The 25,141-nt window shown below is 32.8% G+C and overlaps 1 protein-coding gene across 10 annotated transcripts in view; it reads left to right on the forward strand.

Annotated features, from left to right (window-relative positions):
• NBEA (neurobeachin) overlaps positions 1 to 25,141 on the forward strand; it is a 689,863-nt gene that overhangs the window by 68,541 nt on the left and 596,181 nt on the right. For all 10 annotated transcript variants that reach the window (XM_040448178.1, XM_040448180.1, XM_040448182.1 and 7 more), the window contains exons 2-6: positions 11,032 to 11,263; positions 14,667 to 14,767; positions 15,007 to 15,102; positions 20,862 to 20,983; positions 22,818 to 22,944. In XM_040448178.1, the coding sequence (XP_040304112.1) occupies positions 11,032 to 11,263; positions 14,667 to 14,767; positions 15,007 to 15,102; positions 20,862 to 20,983; positions 22,818 to 22,944 (678 nt within the window). The remainder of the gene's footprint in view (positions 1 to 11,031; positions 11,264 to 14,666; positions 14,768 to 15,006; positions 15,103 to 20,861; positions 20,984 to 22,817; positions 22,945 to 25,141) is intronic.

Consider the following 25,141-nt stretch of genomic DNA (forward strand, 5'->3'; position numbering starts at 1 on the left):
TGCTTCTTTAGATTTGCTATATATTTTGTTAAAGGTTTTTTGTGTCTATGTTCATGAGGATTATTTGGGTATAGTTTTCTTTTTCTGATAGTTTTTCTGGTTTTATTATCGTGGTATTGTTGGCTCATAAAATAATGTTGGAAATGTTCCCTCTTTTAAAATTTCTGGGAAGGATTATGTAGAGTTCATAGCAATTCATTTTTAAGTAAGAATTCATCTGTGAAATCATCTGGATCTCAGGTGTTGTTTCTGAGAAGATTTGTAACTACAAATTCAATTTCTCTTACAGACATAGGACTATTTAGATTTTTTCTTAAAGTAACCTTTGGTAATTTATATCATTCAAATAATTTGTGTTTTTCATTTAAGTTGTCAAATTGATAGACATAAAATTATTTAGAAGAATCACTTATTACCCTTTTAGTGAATGTGAGATTTATAGTGATGAGTCTTATTTATGTTGATGCTAATTTGTATTCCACTCTAGACTTTCTTTCCCAAGGCTCTCTGCCACCCCCATTTTTGATTTATCTGGCTAGTTGAAGAACCAGCATTTGGTTTCATCATTCTTCTCTATTGTTTTGACTGTTTTTTTGTATCGTTGATTTTTCTTTTGTTTTAGTTACATTTTTAAATTTGTCTTACTTTATGTATGATTTACTCTTTCTAGTTTCTAAATATGGAATCTAGAGGTAACTGATTTGAAATCTTTCTTCTTTAGTAATATAGGTATTTAATAGCATAAATTTCCCTGGAGCACTGTTTTAGCTACATGCCATAAATTTTGACATGTTGTGTTTTCACTTTATTTAGTTAAATTATTTTCCTAATTTCCCTGATCACACCTGCTTTGGTAACAGGTTATTAAGTATAAGTTTGCCAGAGACTTTTATATTTTTTTTCTGATGTATATTTTTACTGATTTTTTGAGAGGAGCAGGGGCAGAGAAAGAGATGGACAGAGGATCCAAAGCGAGCTCTGCAGGGAGTCCAATACGGGACTCAAACTCATGAACCATGAGATCATGACCTGAGCCAAAATCTAGAGTTGGATGTTTAACTAACTGAGCAACCCAGGTGCCCCATAATTTTACTGATTTTTATTTTAACTTTATTGTGATAAGAATTTTAAGCTTTATTGGGATTTCTTTTACAGCCCAGGATAATCTCATCTTGGTGAATATTTGATAAAGCACTTGAAAATAGTATGCATTACGGCATGGTGGAGTGTTGGGTGGACTGTTTTATATGCCTCCCTAACAGCTAGGTCAAGCTGGTTGATAATGTTATTTAAGACTTCTATATTTTTACGTTTTTTCTTTTTTGTTGTTGTTGTTCATTTATTCTCCCAGTGCCTGAGAGAGGAGTATCAAAATTTACAACTAAAATTGCAGAATTGTTTGTTTTTCTTTCGCTCTTTTATTAGATTCATTCTTATTTGGGCTGCTATGCCATTTTGATGAATCAACTCCATTCTCCTGACGGAAAGTTCCAATTTTTCTTTTACAAAGTCCGTTTTATGTGATACTAATATTGTTACACCATTTTCTTTTTAATTGTGTTTGCACGGTCTATCTTTTTTTGTCATTTTCCTTTTAACATATGTCTTATATTTTAGTTCTGAGGTCAGTTACCTGCTAGTCATTTCATTGTATAAATATAGTTTTATTGGAACACAGCCACACCATGTCACTTATGTATTATATGTGACTGCTTTCAAATTACAAATGCAGAGTTGAGTAGTAATGATAGAGACCATAAGGTCCTGGATGTCTAAAATCTTTATTGTATGGCTCTTTACAATAAAGTTTGCTGGCCTCTACAATGTTTTTTGTATATAGAATTTAATTGGATTTTGCTTATTTTATACATTCTTATAATCTCTGTGTTTTAAGTAATGGTTGTATGTTATTTACGTTTAATGTAATTATTAATATGGCAACATTTCAGTCTGCTGTTTTTGCTATTTTATATTTATCACACCCCTTTTTTGTTTCTCTTTTTCCTGTTTCATGTCTGGTTTTGGATTGATTAAATATTATTATTCCATTTTACATTTACTGTTGATTTATGAATTATACCTATTATTTTTTCTTTAAAATAATACTTTTTAAATTAAGCCTTTAGCTTTTAGAGCAGTTTTAGATTCACAGCAAAATTGAGGGAAAGGTACAGAGATTTCCCATATATCCCTTGCTCCTACACATGCACAGTCTCCCCACTTGACATCTTCTATCAGAGTATATACATTTGTTACAATTGATGAACCTATCTGGATACATATAATCATTTCAGTCTAATGGTTTACATTGTGGCTCACTCTTGGTGATATACATTCTGTGGATTTGACAAATGTATAATGATATGTATCCATTATTCTATATCATACAAAGTATTTTCACTGCCTTAAAAATCCTCTGTGCTCCACCCATTTATCTGTCCTTTCACCAACTCCTGGCAATCACTGATCTTTTTATTATCTCCATAGTTTTGCCTTTTCCAGAATGTCATATGGTTAGAATCATACAATATGTGGTCTTTTCAGATTGGTTTATCTAGTGCAATTTAGGTTCCTCTATGTCTTATCATAGCATGATAGCTCATTTCTTTTTAGTGCTGAATAATATTCCCTTGTCTGGTTGTACCAGTTTATCTGTTCACCAGCTGAAGGACATCTTGGTTGCTTCCTGGTTTTGGCAGTTATTAATGAAGGTACTATAAACATCCATGTCCAGACTTTTATGTGAACCTAAGTTGTCAACTCCTTTGAGTGAATACCAAGGAGAGCAGTTGCTGGACCATGTGGTAAAAGTATGTTTACTTTTGTTAGAAACCACCAAACTTTCTTCCAAAGTGGCTGTACCATTTTGCATTTCCATGAGCAATGAATGAGAGTTCCTGTTGCTCAACATCCTTGCAGCATTTGGTATTGTTAGTGTGTACTAGATATTGGCCATTCTAGTAGGTGTGTAGTGACATCTTGTTGTTTAATTTGCATTTCCATGATGACATATGATTTGTGGAACATCCTAATGCTTTGTTGTCATCTGTATATCTTCTTCAGTGAGGTGTCTGTTAAGGTCTTTGAAATTGTTTCTTTTTTATATTTAGTGTTTTCCTAGAGTTTACAGTATACATTATTATCATTCTCTACCTTCAAATAATATACCACTTCAGGTACATAGTAAGAATCTTCTAAAGTATACTATTTCTTCCTCTGCTGTTCCTTGTGCTCTTCTAGTCATTGTTTCTTTTTTCCTTATATTTGTAAATCCCTTAATACATTGTTGGTATTTTTATGAGTATCTTTTAAAGAATTTTCAAAATGAGAAAAAAAGTCTTTTGTATTTAACAACAGACTTAACAATTCTAGCATTCCTGAATTTTTTATGTCATTTCAAATTTCCATCTGGTATCATTTTCCTTCTGCTGGAAGAACTGATTTTAACAATTCGTGTAGTGTAAGTCTGCCGGCAATGAATTCTCTCAACTAGTATTTGCAAAAAATTTTTTTTGCCTTTATTTATGAGATGGATTAGGGTTTTCAGTGTTAGGCTTGGAGTTACAATTTAACAATATATGGTGGTTTGGCAATTAAGACTTTTAATTTTTACTGTATTTTACTCATTAGTTGGCTGCTAGCAGTCAGGTATACTTATCATCTGTTTGTTATAGTCTTACAAAGTAATTATAAAAGTGATTATACTGCTTTTGATGAACTGCATGTTGTTTTAAACATATTTTAAAGGAAGCACTCACATTGCTTTCTCCTCCATTCCCTAGAGTTTTTATGGACTGTATTTGTAGCACCATTTGTTATACTCTTGGGTATAGTTATTTCTATGCCATAGAAAGATTACCAATACAAATTAATTGTAGAGATGACTATTGTGAAAGAAATAGGAAGCAAGCAGTTTTGTATTTTTCTTGCCTTAGTGTGTCATCTGGGTTTAGGATCATTTACTTTTATTACGTTCATGTCCAAATTATAAAGTATTTTCCTGTTATGTACTAAAAATTTATCTACAAGTCGTTTACTATGCACACAGCAGATCTTGAAGATGACATGACTGAGGGAGTTACGTATGTATGTCTTGGGGGTGGTCTCTTTAGTATTGATATACTTACTTCTATATAATACTGACAAAGTAAGAAAAATTCTGATGTTGACACTAGCTTTGGGACCTTGGGCTGGTTATATAGATTAATCTTCATTTTCTTGTTTGAGATACTGCCTCACAAAATTATGAGAATTAAATGGGACTGTATATACATAAATTACTCAGTACATAAGTGTTCATGAAATGGTGGTTCTTAATTTTTATTTTATATTTCCTTTTTTTATTTCTTTGTAAAATTATAGGTACAAGTTTATCTCAAAGATGCCTTCTTTAGAGGTTAATAATTCAAGAGCTTTAAAATTTAGATTGTATCTGCTTCTAAAAGTAATTTGATTGACTTATAGGAAAGGACATCTGTGTAGAAAGAGAAAGAAAACAATATGTAAGCATGAGGACAGAATAGAGGAAGGAGATCATCAAGACAAATGTATCAAAATTTGAACATTAATTTTTTTCTCCTTAGATGGGCCATATTTCTTGTTTCTTTGCATGTCTCATAACTTTTTGTAGGAGACTGGACATTTTGAATATTGTCATGTGGTAACTCTGGACATCAGATTCTTCTTTCCCCTGTGTTGGTTGTTGCTGTTGTGGGTTGTTTGCTTAGTGATTTTCTAAAGTACGTTTCAAGTCTGTCCTCTCTGTCGTGTGTAGCCATTGAAGTTCTGTTTGTTTGGTGGTCAGCTGATGTTTTGACAGAATTACTTTAAATGCCTGGAGCCAAGGAAAGAAAAAAAGAAGAAACAAAAAAATACTCTTCCCATCTTTGCAGATTTGCTCTTTGGAGACACTCCTGTGGTGCTTAGTCGGGCTGTTTACAGCTCTCCGCCAGCTTTTGCTTCCTACTAGTGTAGAGCCTAAAGGCCAGCTACAAGTGAAAGGTTAGGATCTTTGTAGGCTTTTTTGATGTGCAACCTGCCCTGGGCATGCAAGCAGTAGTGTACAGGAGAGCCTTTCGAAGACCGTACACCCACACGTACCTTCTTTCCCCACGTCTTCCTTCCCAGGCTTCTGGTCTGTCTATTGCTGTCCCAAGTACTGTCTGCAGCTCAGACTGCTGCAGCTAATGCCTGTGGCTTTAAATGCTTTTAGTGAAAGTGTCCTAGCCCTGGGGATAGTCTAAGTTTGGTGAAACAAAGACAGTTCTTTGCACCTGTCCTTTGGGAAGCTGCCAGATAGGTTGACACCTACAACCTTGAGTATAAGATTCCTGCCACTTCCTCTGGAACTAGAAACCCTCACACTTGTGCAGGATGGATGCTGTCCTGATGACTGTTGCCCTCTGGGATGTGGGGAATTGTAGATGGGACATTCCTTTTATCACAAAACAGTGGCTGCTTCTTCACAAAGTCTTCCTCTGGTTGCTGTACATTTGTGTCTTGATTCCAGAATTTTCCAGAAGTTGATTTTGATAGTTTCTGCCAGCTCATTAGTTTTTTAGGGAGAACATTGCCCCGGAGTTGCCCATTCTGCCAGTTTTTGGTGATGTGATCTTTTTCAAGGGAAGATACCGTATACTGATTTCACTTGAAAATAGTTAGAAACTGGAAGTGGATATAGAATTAAGCCAGATTTTAACAACTTAAAATTGTGTGTACTGTACCTAGTACCTTACTAAGTCAAGAGTACAAATCTTCTGAATTTTATTCGTTAAAGATTACATTTTTTCCAAGTAGTAATAGAAGAAAAAGTTAGGCGACCTTAGGGTATAAACAGGAATGAGAAAACATCTCTGGCTTTGTAATCTCCCCCCTGCCCCCAGCATTAAAAAAGTTATATGGCAATAAGAGCAGTTCATTACTGAAGGAGAAAAGGGAAACACAGTAGAAGGTCTGGCTTACAACTAGACCCTCTTTCCCTTCCTCCTGCCCTCCCATCTTGCCATCTTCCCCATTCCATGTGAAACACTGAATAATTTTCATGGGCTAAAGGCATAGGTATAGTGGATACTTAGATAAAAACGGTCCTTACTCTTACAAAGCTTATTGTAATGTGGGGAATAGAAAAAAATTTGTAAACAGCTGTGTCATGCAGTGATTGCTATGGTGTGCGTGGGTATATTGGGAATTCAGAGAAAGGCCATTTTTGTAGGTAACGGGAAGGCTTTCTGGAGTTAGTGGTTGCAGGTTTAATGGAAGTTAACAAATATAAAAGTTGGGAGAGAACTCTGTGTCACGTATAGGGAGTAACATCTATGAAGTTTTAGATGCAATGAGAGATCTGCAATGCAGAAATTGTTCCTGTGACATTAGCTAGGAAATGGAAAGTAGAGGAAGCTGAAGCTGGGGTGTTAAATTGTGGCTTTATAGGTAGTGTGTCCTAGTTTAGAATTTATCCAGAAGAATAAGTTGCAAAGAAATTTAAATGGTTTATAATTGTCCAGTCTGATCTACTTAATGAAAAATAATTATCGCATATGATTCAAATAATCTAAGATTTCAAAAAGAAGATATTTAAAAGCTTTATATTAAAAAGATAAAAGATATTAAATTGCTAGTAACTTTAGTACTTTCAGAAGATAATATTTTCCAAGTCAGCATTTTATATTCCAAATTTTTATATAATAAATTTTATTTACTTTATGTAAATAAGTTATTTCATTTAAAAAGCTCAGCTATGATACGTATTTTATATAAATTCACTTATGACCAATTCTTGAGTAGGAAGAACCATTGTGGGCCACTTTTCTTGCAGTGGTAATACCTTTTAGAATTTTAAGGAGAAGGCCTGGAAGAAAAGAAGACTGTTACCTTCAAATAGGGTATTACATTGACATGTTCAGATTTACAGGAAACTTAATTGATGTATATATCTTGTTTATACTATGGTAACAGTGATTTTGGTTCTTTTGATTTAGCTTTTTTAGCCTTCTTATGTCATTTTGTTTGATTTTTAAATGGTTTTCCTATGATTTTTTTTTTTAGTGTTTATTGCTAATTTTCCTGTAATTGAGCCTTAAAATTGAGTCTTCCACTTTCTTGCCAAAATAACCTTAAGTAAATTGGTTGCTTTTTAAAATGAAAAAAAAAAAAAACAAATTAAAAATTTACTACCTCTGGATGTTTTATTGCTTACCCATAGAAATTATTTTCTCTTTCCTTTTCTCCCACACAGAGTTCATAAAACACTGATTTCTTTGTAAAACTACCATAATACATCCCATTTCTATTTTTTAGGTTTGTACTTCTGACTTCATAGGAAGGTATTTGTTCCTTTGTAAGCACTTAGCCTTATTCACATTAAAGTATTAAAAATTATAATAAAGGTTACAAAGACCAGCTGAAAATATACAACCACTTTACAAAATCTACAATAAATTTTTTTACAGCTGCTGGCAAAGAAATCAGAGAGCCAGACTGTACTCTTTTGTAATTAAATGATATATAGAAAGGAGCATTGTTTTTTAACTGAAAGATGGAACCGTAAGCTTCACATAACAGAGCCTGATTGTTAGAATTACACATATTAATTGTTAATTCCTTTAAAAGCAGACTATTTTTTTTCTTCCTACTGAGCCCATCTCTGTTATTTACACATTACATAATGGTTGTTCGTTATGCCAGACTCAACTGAAGCCCTTACAATTCATTTAGGAGATTAGTCTAAAAAATTCTTTAGTGTTCTCCCATTTTAATGTATCCTAATTCTCACACAGATTATTTAGAGGCTCAGTAGACTTATACCTTGGTATCTACTTCTGTTAGTGTAGTCAGTAAGTGTTCACATCATTGATTTTCAAACCTGTGGTTTATTTTTCTCTATATGGTTCTCTTTTAGATTACCTTTTCTGTGTTACTAGCCACTGGTCTACAAGGTTCATAGTAGTGACCCAGGTCAATTGGGTATATAATAGTGAAAAAGCAAACAGTTCTTTGATAAGACCATGGTATGGTGAAAAGATGTTTGAGTTGTTTTTCACAGATCTACAGTTAATATCTAAGAGAGTATATAATCCACAGCAGTTTGACATTTGCTGGAAACAAGACGTTAAGCTAGCTGTTTCATGGTACTTCAGACATACGTGATCAGATGGCTACTTTTTTTTTTTTTTTTTTTTTTTAAGCTCAAAGCTGGGGTTATAAGAGAACTGGTCATATCTCACCTTAGCTGAATGCTGGCTATATGCCTGACTTTGTTCCTAAGGGTTTAAACCCAGTTATGTTATTTAATCCTCATAACAACAACATTATTAGATAAGGAACTTTCATTCCCATATTTAGATGAAGTAACTGAGACCTAGAGAAGTAGAGTCATTAAGGTCACACAGCAAGTGAGTAATACAGCTAAAATCTGAATCCAGGAAGTCTGAATTCGGAGACAATCTCTTAACTATTCTTGTAGCTATTTTTGTTAATAAGGCAAATAGGAGGAGTTGAAGTTGTTTCATACACAGAAATAAAACCAGCCTTTAACCTGAGAGAATATCTAGGTTTGTTTAAAAAAAAAATCAGAAATTAGGATAAGGGCTAGTTTCTCATAAAGTTGAGTTTTAGAGCTGTTACAGAGAAAAATACACACATAATGTATTATTTTAAAATTTGAGAATTTTGTTTTTAAATTCTTAAATTTTGAAAGACTTTAAAAAGATTATTAAATGAGATTTTATTGCTTATATGGACTTGTATGAAGACAGACTTATTCTGATCCTGGGATCAAATCCCAGGGTTTTGTTTTTTTTTTTAATTTTTTTTTAATGTTTATTATTGAGAGATAGAGAGACACAGAGCGTGAGCAGGGGAGGGGTAGAGACAGGGGGAGACACAGAATTCGAAGCAGGCTCCAGGCTCTGAGCTGTCAGCACAGAACCTGACGTGGGGCTCGAACTCATAAACTGCGAGATCATGACCTGAGCTGAAGTCAGTTGCTCAACCAACTGAGCCACCCAGGAGCCCCTCAAATCCCAGGGTTTTGATTCTGGATTCTGTATTTACTAGTTTTGTGACCTTTTCCAAATTAAATTTTCTTTGCCTATTTTTCTTTATCTGTAAAATGAAGATAATAATAGCTTTTTTCTCATACGTTGTTGGGAGAATTAAATTATTTAACATATGTAAAGCCCTTAGAATGAATAATACTAAATGATGTATGTAAGGTTACCTGGCAGTGGTATTATTATTATTATTATTATTATTATTAATCTTATTTCATAGCCTGTGATCATCCACCCTTATAATGAATATTTTTCTTTGATAAAACATTCTACTTCTTGATTCTAATTTCTGGTACTTACCTGCCCCTAAACTTATTTTTCCTTTGCTTCTTTTACTTAACTACTTACATTTTATGTCTTCTTATGCTCTATGTAACTTATAAACCAATTTCAACTTTTGGGGAGATAAGATGTAATATGCATGCATATGTACATATATACATCTTTATTTCTGGACTTAACACTGTTAATGCATGGGCTTTTTCTTGTCTACAGATATATCCCTAGTTCCTAGAATGGTAATTTCTAGTCTTTAGTAAATAAGATATTTGTTAATGAATGAATGACTTCAGATTTGTCAGGCATTTTGTATATGGCTGTTTCTAAATTTTCCATTCTTTAGAAAGATACCCACTTTATCAATGTTTTTTCTTTAAAAATGGTACTTACAACAATGTAATTAATACATCATATGTGAATTGATTAAGGGGGAATAAGAGTATCATCATATACTTTATTATATGTGTATTTATCCATCACTGTACTTAAAGTAGCATTTGAGGGGGGACAGTAGTACTTTTGACTCATTTTTGACATAATGTCACAAGTCAAATACATTGCTATTAAATCATCTTTGTGTATCAATTCACATTTTTACAAATACAGTATTATAAAATACTAGGTATATATCTTTCAAGCATTAAAAAAATTTTTTTAATGTTTATTTTTGAGAGAGAGGGAGAGTGTGCATGTGCAAGAGAGAGTGGGGGAGGGGCAGAGAGAGAGGGAGACACAGAATCTTAAGCGGGCTCCAGGCACTGAGTTGTCAACACAGAGCCCTACGTGGGCTCGGACTCAAAAACCATGAGATCATGACCTGAGTGGAAGTTGGACACTTAACGGACCAAGCCACCCAGGCACCCCTCTTTTAAGTATTTTTTAACATAGATTCTATCATTTTCACATTAACTATAAGTTTGCTGGTATCAGTTTCATATTTCTTTAGCTTCTATACATGAATATTAGGCCCTTTTGTTTCTCTTCTGTTACATCTATTTGTCAGTCTAGTACTGTCACAAAAGAAATTTCAGGTATTAAAATTTATCCCTAGTGAATTCTTCATTTTCTAATGATTATCACTTTTAAGTGCCAGGCTTTTATTTTTTATTTTATTTTATTTTATTTTTTTGAGAGAGAGAGAGAGAGAGAGAGAACGAGAACTTGGAAGCACTAGCAAGGAGGGGCAGAGGAAGAGGAGGAGAGAGAATCTTAGGCAGGCTCCATGCCCAGCACATAGCCCTGTACTGGGTGTGAGGATTTGGGGGGGGGGGGCAGGTGCAGGGAGGGGGGCTGCTGGATCTCATGACCTTGAGATTGTGACCTGAGCCGAAATCAAGAGTCAAATGCTTAACTGACTGAGCCACCCAGGAGCCCAGGGGCCAAACTCTTTCTCTTTTTCATAGGAATTTGTCATGAATCCTACCCAGTAGTCATCCACTATTTTGCTCTGCTGGATTTGAAATTGCCTTTTTCCATTTAAAAAAAAAAAAAAAAAAACAGATTTTGCTAGTTTTAATTCTTACAGCACCTTTATCTGTGGCTTTCACATTTTTATCAAAATTAGTTTTAGACTAGAAGGCTTGAAATTTTTTAGAGTAGCTATGCTCTCCTGCTAGTTGAATTCTTTTATTGTTTTTAATATATTGTTGTAAATGATCTCTCATGTTATCATTAGTTATTGTTTCTTTTTGTTCATTTTCAGCTGGTTGGTGGAGAATTTGACTTGGAGATGAACTTTATTATCCAGGATGCTGAGAGTATAACATGCATGACAGAGCTTTTGGAGCACTGTGATGTAACATGTCAAGCAGAAATATGGAGCATGTTTACAGCCATTTTACGAAAAAGTGTTCGGAATTTACAGACTAGCACAGAAGTTGGGCTAATTGAACAAGTATTGCTGAAAATGAGTGCTGTAGATGACATGATAGCAGGTATGGGGTTATCTGACAGGAAAATATACTTTAAATGTTTATAAAGATTCACGTACTTCTCTTTATATTCTACTGGTAATTAGATTTGTTGAAGCTAACTTGATTTAAAATAGATAAATAGAAATGTATGGAAAGTTTGCCTTGTATATTAAGGGAAAACTTGAAGAATGGAAGATACTTTCTTTTGTATTAGACAAACATAATTACTAATTTTGCTTTTCTAGGTTTTAGAATCTCAATAGTGTGGAATAAATACTATGAAATCTATCAGAAAAATAAACAGTACCTTTTTACATAGTACTTAGTTAAACCTTTACATAACTGAAAATTTACAACATGTACTACAATTCTGCGTAATGAACACTTCAACTTTTTCGAGCTCTGTGCTCTTCAGTTTGACCTATGTGGAACTATAATAGGGGGTACTAATAGCCTTGGGATAAGCATGTTGAATTTTTAGGAAGTGTCCAATTTTTTTAAGAGAAATTTTGTATTAAAAAGATATAGACTAGAACATAAAAATTGCATGGAATTGTTATGCGTTATTTCAAATAACTTTGAAATCTATGAATTTTCATTGCCAATCCTTTACCTCCCTCCAAGTTCATTCTCCTTTGTTGTTAGATGCACTTCAGTAGAAATGTTTTGAAATATGGTCACAGAGCCACATTATTCTCCAAAAATAAGTTCAGAGCTTGAAATATTGGTTTTTTTTAAGCCATGAATCTTTAGCATAAGTTTCTTCTGATGTAAAAGGGTTTTCATAATCTTAAAAGTGCTGGTATGACTCCTCACAATATCATATCTGATCCTTAAAAGTAGCTCAGACACCAGAAAATCCTGTATAATATTTTGATTTATGCACAATTAATTTTAATACTAGTAGAACAAAACAGTAAATAAGAAATAATGGAGTGAAGGATAAGTTAAACATGAATGCTTTTTAAATTTAGACAATATTAAATTTTTTTTTCTTAGAGTATTTTACAATCATTTCTAATTGCTTTCAAGGTGGCATCTATCTCTATTTAGAGTGATTTAACATTCTCTGTATTGGTTACTGATGGTTAACTTGATGAAAAATGAAATTCAAATTTAGAACATCTTTTTAATGATGATACATACCATCTTTAAACCGTTCTGTAAATTCTGGCATTCTTTAATAGGAATTTATTTGCATAAGCTTATATATACACATGTGTAGAACATCATACAATTTTTGGGTCTTCATATCTGGGTTTAAATCCCTGAAGTTTTGTTTGTTTGTTTTTGAAATAAAGTGTCTACCACTTTATAAAGTGCACTTTAGAAAATGAGCCACAATTATATACATAGTAGTTTGCTCGTGCACAATTCATGAGCTTTGAGATACAAGATGATAGTAATCTTGACTAGTACTATCATATGCAGAAGTTCATATGGTCATTTTTCTATTATAAAAGCTCCTTAATTCTCTTGTCTTTGCTTCTCAATGGTAGCAATTCTGGTAACACAAAACTTTCACTTTTTGTTATTTTAATCATTGAATAAACATCGGAAAATTACCTGTACCTTACTTTTCAGTAGAGAAATTAAAATTTAGACAACATAGTAAAGAAACGCTAATAACCAACAAAATATTACTGAGTTCTCACTCTGAATATTTATAGCATGTTAAGTTCAAAGAGGCATTTTTCATTTACTAATGTACAGGTATGACAGAAGGTTTTGAAACATCTATACTGAACTGATAAGAGAATTTCATAGTCTTAGCACTTGTTTATCTTTAAAAAATCTGTCCAGAAAAGAAGACCTGCAATAACAAAATTAAACTGACCTGCTTGATTATATGTATAATAAATAATAAATATTAATAATTATGTCATTAAGTAAAAATTTAATAGATCACTTTTTGTGACATACATATGAGGTGAGATAAAGTTTGGGAGAAAGATTTTAATTTTTTAGAAAAGTATTTATAGGTCAATGTTTAAGAAATCTATGAATTTGCCATTGCAGCTAATTGCTTAAAACTGCTTCATATTAACTGGGGTTTTAATAAATGCTTGATTTCTATCTAGAATTTTTGCTTAGAAGAGATCATCTGGCTAATATGCAGTAACCATAAACTTTTTTATTGAGTAATGAAACATTGTATTAAAAGATTTCTCAAAAGTTGGCATATCAGTAGTCACAATTTTATCATAAAGATTGCTTACTTATTGTGGCATTGAGTAAGATTAGCCAGTTATTTATTGATGAAAATAACCACCTTAAATTCCTATTTTGAAATACATACATAATAAATTTTTTTAAAGTCTCAAATTCCAGGTATTGTGATATTGGATAATATATATTATATATCAGTAACTATTTAAGTTTATCCTAACTCACTTTTTAAATTAATTGATGATGAATTTTTTAGAATGTGTATGTGTATTGATTGTAATAACTTGTATAGTATCTTTGATCCTTAGGAAGTGCTTTAGAAATTGAGAAAATGAAGTATAGTTATTTAGATGTGTAATTTCTTCTAAAGAGCGATTGATAGCGGAACTACTCACAATGTCTAGAGATGAGAAAGAAATCAAGGCCAGAAAATTAAATGTATAATTTTTCTGTTATCTGGTGAGCTGGTGTATCTCTCATATGCACGTAAACACATGAACAGAGTGGATATCCCTAGTAATGCATTTAAGTTATACTTTTAGAGACTGGTAGGTAACAGAGAGGGCCCTGGAGCCATATTGCCTAGGTTTTAATCCTGACCCTACCACTTAGTAGAGTGTGTTCTTGGGCAATGTGATTAGGGTATTTATGCCTCACATTCCTCATTTTAGGAAGGGGCTAATACTAGTACTTACCTCATAGGCTTGTTGTGAGGATTTGTGCACTTAATAATTGTAAACCACTTGGAATAATGCCAGGCAAGGAGTAAGTGCTCACAATTGTTAATGGGACAAGGAATATTTTCAGAATATATTTTATTAAGCATAGATAATTCTAAAAGAAAATATGGTCAACTATCACTTTTTTATTTGAAAATAATCAATTTACAATGTTAAATCATTGCACCTTTGTATATTTTTGTCTACCTTTCCCTGCATACAGCCGATGTGTGTGTGTGTGTCAATGTATATGTGTGTGTATATTCTGGGAATTTATAAAATCTATTTTATATATTTGCTAAGGAAACTTAATTTAATGGTGACGCTGATGGAAAAAATCCTAAAATTCAAATACCATGTTTGTAGTTATCTGGTAACTTAAAAATTCTTAATTAGAATGGCAGTTCTGGAGGACAATTAGATGAATATACATGTAGAAATGACAGTTACTAACTTTTGCTCTTTCAAAAAGTATATTACCTTGACAGATGGCAGCTCACGACTAGAGTTCAGAATAACTTTATTTTCCTTTAAAGATCTTCTAGTTGATATGTTGGGGGTTCTTGCCAGCTACAGCATCACTGTCAAGGAGTTGAAGCTTTTGTTCAGCATGCTTCGAGGAGAAAGTGGAATCTGGGTAAGCTGTGGTCAGAGGGGAAAGTATTCAATATCAGTGCATTAATAGTTAATGTTCAACAATTTGTCTCTAGAGAGCTATAAACTGGAACTTGTAATGGAAACTGTTCCCTTTAAAGAGTTTAGTAAATGATTTAAAATTAATTTCTCTCTAGTTAGAAAACAGTCCAGTGTCTAACATGATATATTAGGTAATTTTGCTAAATTTGCGCAGTGACATTTCTTTTCTTGTTTCCTCAGCCAAGACATGCAGTAAAATTGTTATCAGTTCTTAATCAGATGCCACAAAGACATGGTCCTGATACTTTTTTCAATTTCCCTGGTTGTAGTGCTGCGGTAAGTTTTAAATATGTATGTTTAGTTTTATTTATTTTTAATTCATCTCTGTTAAAGTATAATTTACATCCAATAAAATTCACTTATTTCAAAGTACGGTTTGATGAGTTGTAAAGTTGCATAATCACCACCACAGTCATGATTTTGAACAATTCCATCACTTCCCACAATTCCTTGTATCTGTGTGAAACCAGTCCCCTCTCCCCAGCCCTGTCCCTTGAAACTTCTGATTTATTTTGTGTTTTTATGATTTTGCCTTTTCTGGAATTTCATATAAATAAAATCATTCAGTATGTAATCTTTTCTGTCCTGCTTCTTTCACTTATCATAATGGTTTTGAGGTTGCCTGTGTTGTAGCTTCCCAGAAGTTTATTCTGTTCTTTTTATTCTGGTTTGTGTTACATTTTATGGATATACTACAGTTTATCCATTCACTAGTTTATGGGCATTTGAGTTTTTAGTTTTTGACTCTTGTAAATAAAACTGCTATGAACATTTGAACATAGATCTGTAGGCATGTTTTCTCATCTCTTAAATAAACATACGAGTGAAATTGTTGGGTTTTATGCTAAGTGCGTGTTTCATTTCATGAGATTGCTTTCAGGCAGATTGTTTTCCATAGTGGAAAATTTTGCATTCTCATCAACAGTGTATGAGAATCTGAGCTGATCTGCACCCTGGACATTGTCCATCTTTTTAATTTGAGGCACTTAAATGATTATGTAATGGTACCTCATTGGAGGCTTAATTTTGTATGCCCTAATGTTTGATGATATTGAGCACTTTTTCATGTGTTTATTGGCTGTTTTTACATCTTCTTGTGTCATATTTGTGTTCAAATCTCTGGTTAAAAAAATTGGTTGTTTTATTATCTTAAGAGTTCGTTATGTATTTTCAGGTATAAGTTAATTTTTCAGATGTGTATTTGTCAAATATTGTTTCCAATCTGTGGCTTTTCTTTTTATTTTCTTACCAGTAGTTCTTAAACAGATTTTAATTTTGATGAAGTTCAATTAAACTTTTCTTTCTTTTATGGCATATGCTTTTGTAATCTAAGAAATCAGTATACACCAAAGTCACAACATTTTTTTTTTTTTTTTTGATGCTTTCTACTGAGAGTTCTTTTGTTTTAGCTCTTATATTTAGGTCTAGGATCCTTTTTTGTGTGAATTTTTAAAATATGATATGAGGGTTTCTCCTCTTTCTCTGCTCCCCCCCCAACTTGTGCCTTCTCTTTCAAAATAAATAAACAAACATTTAAAAATATGCTATGAGGAAGGTTGGAAGTTAAAGTTTTGTTTGTTTTGCATATGATTATTGAATTTCTTCATAATCATTTGTTAAATAGTCCTTTAACTTCGAATTTTCTTGGCACCTTTCTTGAAAACTATCTGGCCATGTTTGTGTAAATCTGTTTCTGAACTCTGTGTTTGGTTCCTTTGTCCTCTGTTTCAGCTTTTATGCCCAAATCAGATTTTCTGTCTTTTATTTTCATAGCTTTATAGTAAGTAGTTCTTGAAATCAGGTTGTATATAAGTACTCCAACTTTGTTCTTCATTTTAAAATAATTTTGACTACTCCAGATAGCATGTACATGCGTGTGAATAAACTTGTCAAATTTTATAAAGTGCTTACTGTGATTTAGATTGTGTTGTGTTAAATCTGTAGAATAATTGGAGAGAAGATATTGAGTCTTTCAATTCATAAACACATTATAACTCTTACTTTAGTTTTCTTTGATTTTTCAGTGTTTTATAGTTTTTAGCACACATGTCTTAAAAAGCTTTTGTTAAATTTATCCATAAATATCCATATTGATTTTTGCTAGCATACAGAAATACAATTGGTATTTTATTTTTTGTATAATGACCTTATATCTTGAGACCTTGCTTAAATTCACTTTCTAGTCCTAGCAGGTTTTTAGTAGATGCCTTAAGATTATTTACAGACATTTTTGTAAATAAAACCAGTATTATTAATATTTTTTTAGCTTACAATCAGTATACCTTTTTATTTCATTTTGTTGCATTACTGTACTAGCTAGGACTCTAGTGCAGTATTTAATACAGTAATATCCTTGGCTCATTCTAGCTGTAGGGAAAGCTTTAAGTATTTCACCATTAAGTATGGTATTAGTAATTAGGCGTTAAGACATGTCCTTTTTCAGGTAGAGGAAATTCCTTTCTGTTCCCATGTAACGGAAGTTTTTAAATCGCCAATATGTTGATATTAGTGTTGAGTTTTGCTGAATGCTTTTTCTGATTTTATTGAAGTAATTGTATGGTTTTTCATTTTGATCTTTACTAGTGTGGTAAAATATAATGATTGACATTTCATTGTTAAGCCAAACTTTGTGTTCCTGGGATAAAAGCTACCTGGTCACTATGTTTTAACCTTTTAATACAATACTGGATTTGATTTGCTAAGGTATTGCTAAGAAACTTTGCAGTTATTTTTATGAGTGATTTGGGGGTATAGTTTTCTTTTCCTATAATATTTTTCTCTGCTTTTGGTGATAGGGTAATTTCTTATAAAATGAGATGGGAACTGTTAATTTCTTTTTTTTAAAGAAGTTTATGTAGAATTCATATTACTTATAAATGTATGCTGGAATTCACTATGGTAGCCATCTAGGTCTGAAGTTCTGTTTGGGGAAGGTTTTAAACTATGAATTTAATGTTTATAATGGATACAGGGAGCTTTTCTATTTCCTTTTGAGTGAGCTTTATAGTTTGTGTCTTCCAAGTAATTTGTACAGTTAATCTAAGTTGTTGAATATACTGGCCTAAGCTTATCATCATATCCCCTTCTTATCTGTTTAATCTCCTCTTTCATTCTTGATACTGGAGGGTTTTTTTCCTGATCAGTCCTAGCTGGAGGTTTATCCATTTTGTTATTCTTTTCAAAGAACTGTCTCAATCTGCTTGATTTCATTGTTCTTAATCTACTTTGTAGGATTGTAGAGAATATGTATAAGTTTTGACTAGAAGAACTGGTTTTGATTTCCGGATCCTCTACTTCATTACTGTAGAGGACTGGTCTCTTAATGTTTCTTGGCTTACTTTCATGTGAATCACTAGTACTTTATCATGGAGTAGTGTTACTATGAGACTGTAATGAAATAATATGTCATTTAAGGACTATATAAGTTAAAAAACATCATGTAAATGTTTTTTGCTCCTTGGTTTTTATTATAAGCATCTTTGTAGTCTTCCATTTCATCAGCCATTCCTGTAATTTCATATTTTCTCTTAATATTTCGTTACTAACCTTTTTTTAGAGTTACAATTTCCAATCTTAACACAATTGTGAAACAAAAATAGGAAAAATAAAAATTGAGAAACAAAAATAGGAAAGTTAAAAATCTTTTTCCAGATGAAAGCTAATAATTTTACACATCAGATTGTTAGGGTAGAACACATATCAAACGTACATTGTGGTATGTGACAGAGAAAAACTGTCACTGTCCGCAAGAAAGTACCAGTTTTCTTAGATGTAATAATTCTGTTTACATATGTAGATCTATTTTAATACATTTTACAAAATTGTTAGTGATCTGACATCTAGTAGATCTCACTTTAAGGGGTAAGAGAAGGGCAAGGTGTTTTGACAGAAATATGAGCAATTGCTGTCTTATTTACAGCTAAACAGTGTTAAAACTTTGTTTTAATAAATTATCTGAATTGCCTCAGTAAGGTTGCACCTCATTCATTTTTTAGCCAGTCGACCATTTACCTGAAATCTATGAATATTTTCTATCTGTATGTAAACACGCATACATGCACACACACACAAAAGATTTTGCTTATATGCTGTTAGTAGTGTATGTTTGACTTGTTCACATTCAGGAGATGTTGATGGACTTAACACTTATCAGTTACTCTTTCTTGGTTTTCCTTGCATCACTCATTTTCATAAAGAGTAGTTTCAGTTAAGACTATATTCTTTGTAGAAGAGGAAGCAAAGAAGGAACTGTTTTTTATTTGAGTCATACAAGCTATATATAAGATAAATGACATTATTGTTGTTACATTTGTTGAGGAAACAGCCTCAACAGTGTAACATTGTTAAGGGTCAAAAGCAGAGTCATAGCTTGAACTAAAATTTTCCTGACTTTTAAGTGCAGTGTTTTTTGTTTTTTTGTTTTTTAACAACAGATTGGCTTATTTCCAGGTATGTTACCTCTGCTATTGAACTGCTGAAAAATTCAGATAGGAGCTGATTTTAAAATCCTTATTACCATTATAGTGTTTTTGATCATTTACTTCTGGATGAGCGTGATAGTAACTAGAGAGTACATGCTGTCTGGACCACTGTTGAATGTCTGGACCAGTCTTTGGATCGCTAAAATAATGACACTGCTTACTTTCCCTCTAAAATAACCATATGTACTAGGCCTTCTAAAGTACATTTTATACTGTGGAGGTGCCTTTCTATGAGCTATGCTACCTTCATATGAGCAATTTGGAATGGAATTGTACACAGGATTCACATAAAGGTGAATGACAAATGTAAGATGACATTTTATATGCTCTGTGACCTTTATGGATATACTTATTTAGATTTGTCTTTCATGATTATGATGTTTCATGAATCTGCTTAATTTAGGAATAGTGAATTTTTCTATTCGTGAGTTTACTGAAAGCATTCCATCTACACATCAGAATTATTTCTTTTGCAAATCACAAAAAATAGGAATGCAGATTTTGGAGTCTGTTAGACTAGGGGACAGTGAGGGATATAGATTTTGGCACAGTGAGGGACATCCAACTGTGGGTACCAGAATGTTGTAGAAGGAAATAGGGAGGAAGAGTAAAGACTGCTTGACTCCATAATCACTAAGGTATCCCCAAAGACATGCCATTAACACAATTGGACTAGAAGGAAATAAGTGTTACGATCAGGCACAAATGCTTTGGAAGTAAATGTGCCTGGTTGCACAAAGGCAGTACTATACAAAGTTAGCTTTTGTGCATTGATTAAGGGAGGGTGTATGCATTAGTTAGTTCAAAAGAGTAGAAAAAGGCTAGTGATGCAATGTGCACTTATAGAAGGCTTTGGTTAGTATAGTAGTAGGGGCTAGAAATGAGAGATTTCAGGTCCCTAAAGCATTTATTCTAGATGTTATATACTAAATTTAATTAAGAGAATGTCTTTCAGTATAGCTAACTGTCTTGTTGAAGAGATTGCCCATAATAGAGATCCTTATTTATCCATGGAATTACTGGAAGTCCACAATGAAATTGAGGAAAATGCTATTCTAGAGTCTCTCACGTGTGTGTTTGGTATGAGTGGTAGCAAGACTAAAGACTATTATTATTTCATTATCACTCAAGGTTAGAGTTTTCTCTTGTGAGATTTTTTTTTCCATTGTATTTTGGTTCACTCGTGTTTGCAACTGTATGTGATTTAGGGCTCTTTCATGCTACCGTGGAGATAATAACAAATGATCTCTTGGACGACCTGCCTTTTTTCTGGTGGAAAGAATGGGTCTAGAAACTTGAAGGGCAGCTTGGCTCAAATTCTTCCCTGTATCTCTTAGTTTAATGCAGTCTTTAAGTTCTAATTTAGGGTCTGGTAGACTGAATGATGAAACTGGTGATACAGAAGTTGCTAAGGCCATTGGCAGGGGATAAGTCCATGATTTTCTGATGTTTATACCTTCATTGTTTTTTGATTTGTAAAGGTTATATTTGAAATTAGTTACTGTCACATTTTATTTAACTGATACTTTTGTATCTTTTTCCATTGCCTTGTAGGCAATCGCATTGCCTCCTATTGCAAAGTGGCCTTATCAGAATGGCTTCACCCTAAATACTTGGTTTCGTATGGATCCATTAAATAACATTAATGTTGATAAGGATAAACCTTATCTTTATTGGTAAGTAATATATTCAATTTTAGTACTTTTGTCTTAAGTATTTTAGTTTTATAAATACGTAAGAGTATCAAGGCAACATATTAAGTAGAAGATGTGTGTGTGTGTTTATATTTGTATATGTTAAAACTATAAAGATACAATTACATAAATTTATTTTATTTATGTATTGCTTGCTGTTGATTCTAGGCAACCTGCTTCACTACTTTTTTTTCCAATTACAGTTTAAAAGTTAAGGGTTACAAACCTTCTCTGTCCACTACACATCAGTCAATACCGATTCGTTGTGTGAGGTTGTTAGTGTACATGCTAATCCCTGATAAGGGGGAGGAAAAAAAAAGAGAGTACTTCCAGATTTTATTTACTTTGCCTTTTTACTGTCCTTGTTCTATGAGCATAATTAAGGTATGCTTTAAAATGTTAATAATAACTATGATGTAAGAAAATACAATCAAATAATAAAATTAATTATTTGATAGATAACTAACAGAATGGGTTGATGAACCCAACAGTAGGTTGACCTGTAAGGACTGATAGCTTAGAAATTTTAGTTTGCCAATAATGCACAGTAGTGAGAACATCAAGCTTTCATTGATTGCCTTAGTATATACTAGGCATTGTAAGTGTTTACATGTAAGTGTTACCTCATTTAACATTTGCAGTGCTCTGAAATAAGACTGTCTGAGGCCTTAATCTTCACTACTTACTTATTGATCCTGTGCTTTGGTGTTTTCAACTTTAATAAATTGAGGATGATAACAGTACCTATCAGATAGGTTAATGAGAATAATTAAGTGCTTTTGTACATTGGTTCAGAAATATGAGTATAGAAAAATGTGAGCTATTAATAGCTTATCAGCTCTGTTACAAAAGATTACGTATGGGTAGTAATGAGAGGGTTTTAAACAAAAATCTGAACCTCCAAACATAAATGGGTTGAACTTCAGAATGGTCATTTGGCAGATCATACATTTATTTCAATAAGACCATCATTTTGGAGAGCATTTACAGTTTATGCTAGGAGTACAATTTACAGCTAGGAGGTGTGCCCCCTTAGAAGAAGGTAACTATTTCACAGATACATCTTTTTTCTTCTTTTGACTAAAAATGTATTCCTGTGTTTAGTTACCTACATCATTTATCAGACTTGGCTCTTTTTCTTTTTTGTTTTTTTAATTTTAATTTGTAAGCTATTTTGAAAGATAAAATAGAATTAGAGAGCAAGTTGTTTTTGAAACAGTAGCTTTGTAAATGGTTTCTGTATTTGCTAATTTTGGTGGTCCTTGAAAGTAAATGAAATCTACTTGGTAAGATTTTATATTAGTTTGTTTTTGTGTATTTGTTATATTTTACATTGAAATATCAATAGGTTTTGTAGTTTTCTATTTTCTCAATTTAAATTACTTATTTTAGTTTTAAATCTAAAAGGTTTTAGTCTTTATTTGGTACATGTAATACCCCTTCTGACTCTATAGGAAAATGAGTTTTTATTTTATATGCAGATTTTTAAAAAGTTTGTTTATTTTTGAGAGATAGACAGCATGAGCAGGGGAGGGGCAGAGAGAGAAGAGACAGAATCCCAAGCAGACTAGGTGATGTCAGCCCAGAGCCTGAGGTGGTGCTCTAACTCACGAAACTGTGAGACCATGACTCAGAGCTGAAACCAAGAGTTGGATGCGTGACTGAGCCACGAAATGAGTGTTTATTCTATATTTGGGGCCAGGTGCCCTGAAATGAGTTTTATTTTAAAGTAATGTTTTATATTATTTTTATAATGCTTTTTAGATATATGGTTCTTTGTATCAGAGAATATTAAACAATTCTATTTTCTTTACAGTTTTCGTACTAGCAAAGGAGTTGGTTACTCTGCTCACTTCGTTGGCAACTGTCTAATAGTTACATCACTGAAGTCTAAAGGAAAAGGTTTTCAGCACTGTGTGAAATACGATTTTCAACCACGTAAGGTAGATATAAGTAAATATTTCTATTGAGGAACACACAATTTACAATTCCCACTGTCTTAAAATTCACTTGTTACGACTTCTGTAATATTCTCTTACTGATTTTCTAATGACTCATGATGCTTTTTTTTTTCTCTTCCCCTTGTCTGCATTTTCTTTTTACTTTTCTAACTTTTCACATAAAAAGAGGCTCTTGACCTCTTGCAGTGTGTGTCTCACTTGGTAGCTCATTGTGATTTATTCTATGTCATTCTTAAAGTAAATACTTACTGAATATTTCCTGAGTTCCAGACACTGTTGTAGGCACTAGAGATGTGACAGTGAACAAAACAGACCACATTCCTGCTTTTGTGGAGCTTATATTTTCCGGGAATTTTTATTCAGTTTTATGAGAGCTTTCCACTCTTACTCTTATCTCCAAGCCTCTTTTCTTATATTCTCCTCTACCAAACGCTACTGCCATGGGAATGTCTGTTTGGCCTCTCAACTTCAGAATATGTTAACACCGAATTTGCATCTCCAGTCCTATATCCATTATGTTCTAAATCCCTTGTTTAGATTAAGAAACTGCCATCTTCCTGATAGTGGGGACTTGAGTCACTTTTGTTTTTCATCCCCTTTTTGATCTTTACCAGTTCAATTTTCCAGTCCTTTACTTTGTATCTCTGTAATGTATCTTTCTTAAAAAAAAAAAAAAAAAAAAAAAAATCCTTACCTGCTGCTTGAATTCTTCATACTGTTCTCTCTTTATTTTGGATCCTTTGTCTTCTCTCCCAGATGATTTCACACCCTAATATCTGATTTATATTCTTGGTCATATTATTGCATTGCTCAAACCGATCATTTGCTTCTTACTAACAACTAATTTATTCAATTAACATTTTTAGTCTAGTCCCTCATGATTTGGGTTTTATTTTCAGCTCTTTGCTTATACCCTTTATTGTGTCAAAACTGAGCTAGCATGTGTGTTTCACTTTTTTCCTTTTCAATTGTTCAATCTCTGGCATGAAAACATTTACATGTCTCCTCACTTGTGGCTGTAGGTCTTCAAATCTCACGTTATCGTTAGGTTCCATTCTACGTAACATGATTTCCATGGACTGTTTCCTTGATTTGCCTTGCTCTCAGATATAATCTCTCTCATAGCATATTATTTCAGTATTTTTTATAACAATTATTTGTTTTCAACCTTTATTACTCATTTATAAGTGCATAATTTAGTAACTGTTGAGATCAAGCTGTGTATTTGATTCATCTGTGTATTCCCTTATTTACCTGCCACAGAGTTTTGAACTGACAATAATATTTGTTGGATGAACGAATAAAATAATGCTTTAATAACCAAAAAAGAGTTTCCTGAAGGAGTAGGTTATATTTATCTGGACAGCTAATTTCTGTTGAGCAGTTGATTTTCTAGTGGTGTAAAAATAAAGGAGGTATTACTATTGATAAAATGAGAAAGAAGGCGTAGGCCTTGCGGTCAGTGCTTCTTTGTAGGGCAGTATGCCAAAGACCTTTTCCATGTGGCTGGAAGAGGAAAGACAGTCAGTCACGGCAACAAAGATCAAGTCATTTAGGTTGTTACTTACTATGTGATATGTATTTAAAATCAAAAGCTTACCAGCTTTTCTTGTTGTTCTTTCAGCACAGTATTACACCCTGCAAAACTAAGTTAATTTTTGGAATTGTAGAGAACTAGAGCTTTATCCATGAGCATTAAGCGAGATTTTGCACCTTTTGAGAAAGGGTTTTGCACAGGTTTAATGGAAGATACACTTACTTAGAATTCCAACCACAGACGCATTCTTGTATGTTTATACTGATCCAAAAATTTTGGTGTATAGCATATATAATTTTGTATGCTATGTCATTTTGTATAATAATCTATGTAATGTATAAATTTGCTATATGTTATATAGGAATAATGCAGTGTCTTTTCAATTTTTAGCACTTTTATGAAAACAATATTAAACAATTTAAGTTATATTATTCAAATTATTCAAAGGCAAACTTATATGAGCTTTCTGTTACTTTAATTATAGTTCTGAGGAATTATGTTTGAAGAACATTTGCAGAAATTTTTCTTTAATGAAGTTCTGTCTTATTCTTCCTCTTCCCTTTTCCTCTCCCCCAAATTCTCTCGGTCTTCCTTTACCTCCTCCTCCTCCTCCTCTTTTGCTCATCCCTTCATCTTCCCCTG

This window comes from Herpailurus yagouaroundi, unplaced genomic scaffold (genome assembly GCF_014898765.1).
Source record: "Herpailurus yagouaroundi ecotype Mexico unplaced genomic scaffold, PumYag 197, whole genome shotgun sequence".
Taxonomy (NCBI): domain Eukaryota; kingdom Metazoa; phylum Chordata; class Mammalia; order Carnivora; family Felidae; genus Herpailurus; species Herpailurus yagouaroundi.